Source organism: Silene latifolia, chromosome 9 (assembly GCF_048544455.1).
Source record: "Silene latifolia isolate original U9 population chromosome 9, ASM4854445v1, whole genome shotgun sequence".
Taxonomy (NCBI): Eukaryota; Viridiplantae; Streptophyta; class Magnoliopsida; order Caryophyllales; family Caryophyllaceae; genus Silene; species Silene latifolia.
In genome coordinates this window covers 213636075-213641054 of record NC_133534.1, presented here as the reverse complement: position 1 = coordinate 213641054, position 4980 = coordinate 213636075, and the positions used below count along the sequence as shown (strand labels likewise).

The window sequence follows — 4980 nt, the reverse complement described above, 5'->3', positions numbered from 1 at the left end:
TTCCAAGGAAGAAGAAAAGAGAGTTTAAAAGAAGGATAGGCACCAAGAGGTAAAGAATAAGGCAAGATACACAAAGAAGGAGGTATCTCTTCGAGGAAGAAGAAGCCTTCTTCAAAGGTTGAACAAATCTTCACTTTCCGGCACTAGGAACCAAGTCTTGATCGCAACACGGGTAAGCTCATGGTTTGTCGATCCAAGGCCACAAAAACAGATGACAATCAACAAACATGTTAGAACCTACCACGAAGCATACACAAAGAGACTACCAACTGAGGTCCTTATTTCTACCCATCTCTCATTCATTATTCAAGTTCAAGTTCAAGTTCAAATTTGGGGTACACGTGTGTGCGTCGGGAGCAACATAGGCTCTGATACCAACTGTGACACCCCACAATAACGCGGAAATTATAAGTTATAAAATTCAAGCGGAAAATAGGAGATTTTTGAAACTTTTAAAATTTAAAGCGCGGGTTTAAAAAAATCTAAAACACAAATAAAGAATACAGAAATAAAGATTAAGTTATACAAACGTGATAGTCAAAGGTGAGGGAAAATATATCCCTCGAATGACAATACAATAAAAGGTGAGTCTAAGGAATCCTAATAAACCGACTATAAGGCCAAAGTGCTCGCTAGCTCACACATGTCTTCACCCCATAGATGCACCAACTAATACCTGTCATTCATGTAAACATGAACGCCACAGTCAGTGGGGAGTAACTCAAGGTTCTCCCAGCCACAAATTGTCAAAATGAACATAACAAAGAATTAAAACAGATAGGTCATGTAAAATATTTACAAAAGATAGGAATATAAGTCTATAATTAAACATGGCAATTAAATGAGATGGAACAAGATATATAACATCAGCATAATAAAGATTCAACTAACCATGTGAGACAACTAACTAATATGAAGGACAAGAATACGGTCATTTATACAAAAGCACGCATTTTAAGGAAATACAACATAGATATGAGATTAGAATTCGAATCATCTGAAGCAGTTAAGTAAGGGATCAACCAATGCAATTTACAAGAATAGAAATTGTAGCCATTACTTGGAAAACCACTTAGCAAACATTGTCCGGGACGTGGCTACTAATGTCACATTCATACTTATGGCTTGCATCTCACCATAAGAACGGATGGGAACATCAATCCCGATGATCATATCGCAACTAGAGGGCTTATAGCTCACCCCTAGTATCCGATAGGACTAAGACACACAACGCAAGAAAGACAAATACCAATATCTATAACCAAGCAAGACCTTTACTACTCATATATCAATATATAATTCCCCTGGTAGGACGACAATGGTACTCCCAAGAATCAGTCCTAGTCTAAATCTGGCCAGACTCTCGGGACAGTACAGTTCCTGATTCAACATGCGGCAGAACTGTCCGCATCCAAGACTCGAAGACAGATCGGAAATCGAGAACTCACAATCGGCAGGACAGTCCGAAAGAGGCGGAAAATATGAGCTAAACCCACAATCGGCAGGACAGTCCGAAAGAGGCGTAAAGATAAGTCAAGCAATACGGTATAGCATAAAGGCATTATCAAGAGAATACGACTCAACCAAGCAATACGAATCAACTTGGATAGAGACTACTACATGTAATGAACCGATGATAATCCAAGTAAGACATTTCATGCCAAATTATATTCATAAATATGAATAAGTAACCCATTTCTTCAATATTTGTCACTTGAATAAAAAAATATAAACAAACGGAAATGAACCATTTATAATAAAAAAAACAAGCATTCAATTATAAATGACTCAAATGTAAGATAAACCATTTACTACTCACAAGGCATGAATAATTAAATTGAATTGGATGCGTATTATAAGGAAAGCACGTCATTTTATATGTAAATGAGATAATCAAATATTGAATTCCACAATTATGGTTCATGTGAGAAAAATATATAAATGAATGGTATTTAACGAATTAAGTTATACAAAGCATGAGACGGGTTTTAAATAAACAAAAACACAAATTTAAATTGACTCAAGAAGGTACACAACCCGAGGCTAGGCCACGGCTCAACCTCATGACTAGGGCCATAACTGGCCAGCCTTAGCCACTGACCACTGACCAGGCCGTATGCAGCCCCTGACCAGGCCACAAACCGCTCTTGCTCAGGCCACAACGGTCACCAACACACCACCTAAACCACTACCCATCTCAGCCATGTAACTACCCAAATCAGCCACCAAAACCCATGCTTGACTCTCTCAAAACAGTCCATTTCTACCACCCTTTCACCGTCCCAAACAGTCAGCATTCCTGCCCAAAATGAACGTGTCAGACCACCTAGAAAGCCTGCCCAGATACCTGCAAAAACTGACTCAAAACAGTCCCACAAAACAGCATTGTACCTTCCCAAAATAGCTCGCATAACGCTCATAAAACCGTCCCACAATAACCCATATTCGGCATGGAAATTGTCCCAATCTGGACCAAAAGCAGCCGTGAATGGGCTGTCCAAAATAGTCCCCAAAAGCCTAGTAAAAACTTTCCTAATAAGACTCATTCCTACGCATAAAGCGGACCAAAGTTGAGCCAAACTAAGACCACATTTGAGACGGGAACACACCTAGACACTTCCATTGAAACCACCACTTACACGCACCCAAACTAACTTCCAATATCCGCCCAACACAGCCAAAACAACCTCCCAACAAACCACCACAACCGGCCTAAAACAAACCCATAGAGCAGACCATCCAACACCTTTTCACGACTAAAAAACAGGACATAAGACAACCCAAACGACTCTAATTTAAAACGGAAATTAAGCACAGTTAATTCATGAATAACAACAACTATGATTGGCATGAAAATCGCAGAACATTAGTGAAATATCCGAGTTGCTCAGTTTGATGTACCACAACGGCTCACAAAGTACTCATATTTATTTCCTGATATGGAGCAGTCAGGTTATGCGATTATAGGTATGTTAGATATAACAGCAACTAGACTAAAGTATGACAGCTTGCCATGACCACACCAGGATGCTCAAGAGCCGTATGAAGGAGAACAAGCACCTCCAAGCAACCCGATTATACGGTGCTTGTTCCACAGGTTAGGTTAGCTGCCATGAAAACACACATAGAGACATACATTCTAACAAGTCTCGAAATTACATGAAAACAAGCCACATAAAACCAGCCCGTATCAACATTGTTCCGAGACGGAAATTAACATACAAATGAGAAAAAAAGAAACGCAAGAAATCAAATTTAATCAAACAAAAGTATATAAAACGACATAAGACGGCGTTTCGACATTTTTGTCGAGTAACCTATCACCGTTACCTGTTTTTGATCTCTTGAAGTCCAAGGATGACCTTAAACCCAAAAATGAAAGAAAGTAGACCAAAATCCGAATCCCTTGTAAGACGGTCGTTCTGAAATAGGACGAAAGGTTGGCCCTTTCTTACATACAGAGAAGGAGAACGAGATGAGGAAGCTATTGGTGTAAGATTTATCGAATTTGGTTGAGAATGGAGGCGGGATCTGAGGGTGGAGGTGACGAAAATGGAGGTGTGTTGCTCTGTGTGTTTCGTTGTTTATTGTTGTTGTTGCTGGGTTCATTTCAAAATGAAGAAGGAAGAAATGAAGGGGTGGGGACGGGTCAACAACAAAATAATATTAGTAATAATAAATATATGTATATATATAACAATGTATAATAATAATGAATATCTTTTTTTTTTTGGTAAAATGTGAGTAATATATATATCAAAAATGTAGGATTTACATATAATGCAGACCCCTAGTTACATAAGGTGTTTCTGACATAACCAATTTATATCATTAGCATTCTTAATCTCCTTCTCTCGTCCCCTAATTCTGTTTCTCACACCTTCTATAACCTGTAAAGCAATCTGGTTTGGGTGCACAAGGACTGCATCAAATCTGCACTTGTTTCGTTGATACCAGATAGAGTAGATTGCCCCCAAGAAGAGTGCAATCTGGGACCCTCTCTGGACTTTAGTACCTCCTCTACTAGACCACCAGTCAAGATCAATCACCAAAGGAAAACTGCATCCTGTATTCTGCTGCAGAGACAACAACAACACTCTCCTACTGTATTGACAGGTAAAGTATAGATGATTTAAAGATTCGTTTGCCTGTCCACATATCAGGCAGACAGGATCAACATCCATCCCATAACTAATCAGCTTGTCCACAGTATTTAGAGCCTCATGAGCCACTATCCATCCCATGAACTGGTGCTTTGGCAGAGCCCATTTAGTCCAGATCACCTTAATCCAGCATACAGGTGACCTACTATTCCTGAGCCATTCATAACAACCACTAGGTGTGTACCCAGTTGGTTGTACCCCCATACTCCATCCACAAACCCATGGGCGATCTCCTGCTTAACCTTGCATATCCTTCTCCAAACCCAACTAGAATTAGTTGAAGGAATGTACTCAAACCAATCTCTCCTTCTGATATGATTCCAGTGCACCCACTGTACCCATATGGAATCCCTGTTCTCAGCAATCCAGTTCACCAACTTCCCTACCATAGCCTTATTCCAGACTTCTTGATTCTTCAGTCCTAAGCCTCATTCTTCTTTTGGTAAGCAGACTTTGTCCCATGCTACTAGGGGAGCCCTCCTATATTCTGTACCATTATCCCACAAATAATTCCTACAAGTAGCTTCAATACTTTTTATGATGCCCTTAGGTAAAACAAACATCGAAGCCCAGTAGGAATGCAAAGTATTCAGGACTGATTTGACCAACACAAGTCTCCCTGCATATGAAAACTTTCTTGCTCCATAATTGTGAATCCTCCCACATATTTTCTCAATGAGACAAGCACAGTCTGAGATCTTCAGTCTGGTAGTTTGGATTGGCATTCCCAAATACCTAAAAGGAAGAGCTCCCTCAGCAAAACCTGATATCCTCAAAATATCAGACTTAATATGTTCAGGTACTCCTCCGAAGTAGG

At 39.7% G+C, this 4980-nt stretch overlaps 1 protein-coding gene across 1 annotated transcript; it reads right to left on the bottom strand.

Annotated features, from left to right (window-relative positions):
• Window positions 1-3794: 3794 nt before the first annotated feature.
• On the bottom strand, window positions 3795-4552 carry LOC141602202 (uncharacterized). Its single transcript, XM_074422509.1, has 2 exons — window positions 4383-4552; window positions 3795-4314 (listed from the first exon to the last, which is right to left on the bottom strand). Exons 1-2 carry the CDS (start codon window positions 4550-4552, stop codon window positions 3795-3797), a joined length of 690 nt encoding a protein of 229 aa, XP_074278610.1.
• Window positions 4553-4980: the final 428 nt, after the last annotated feature.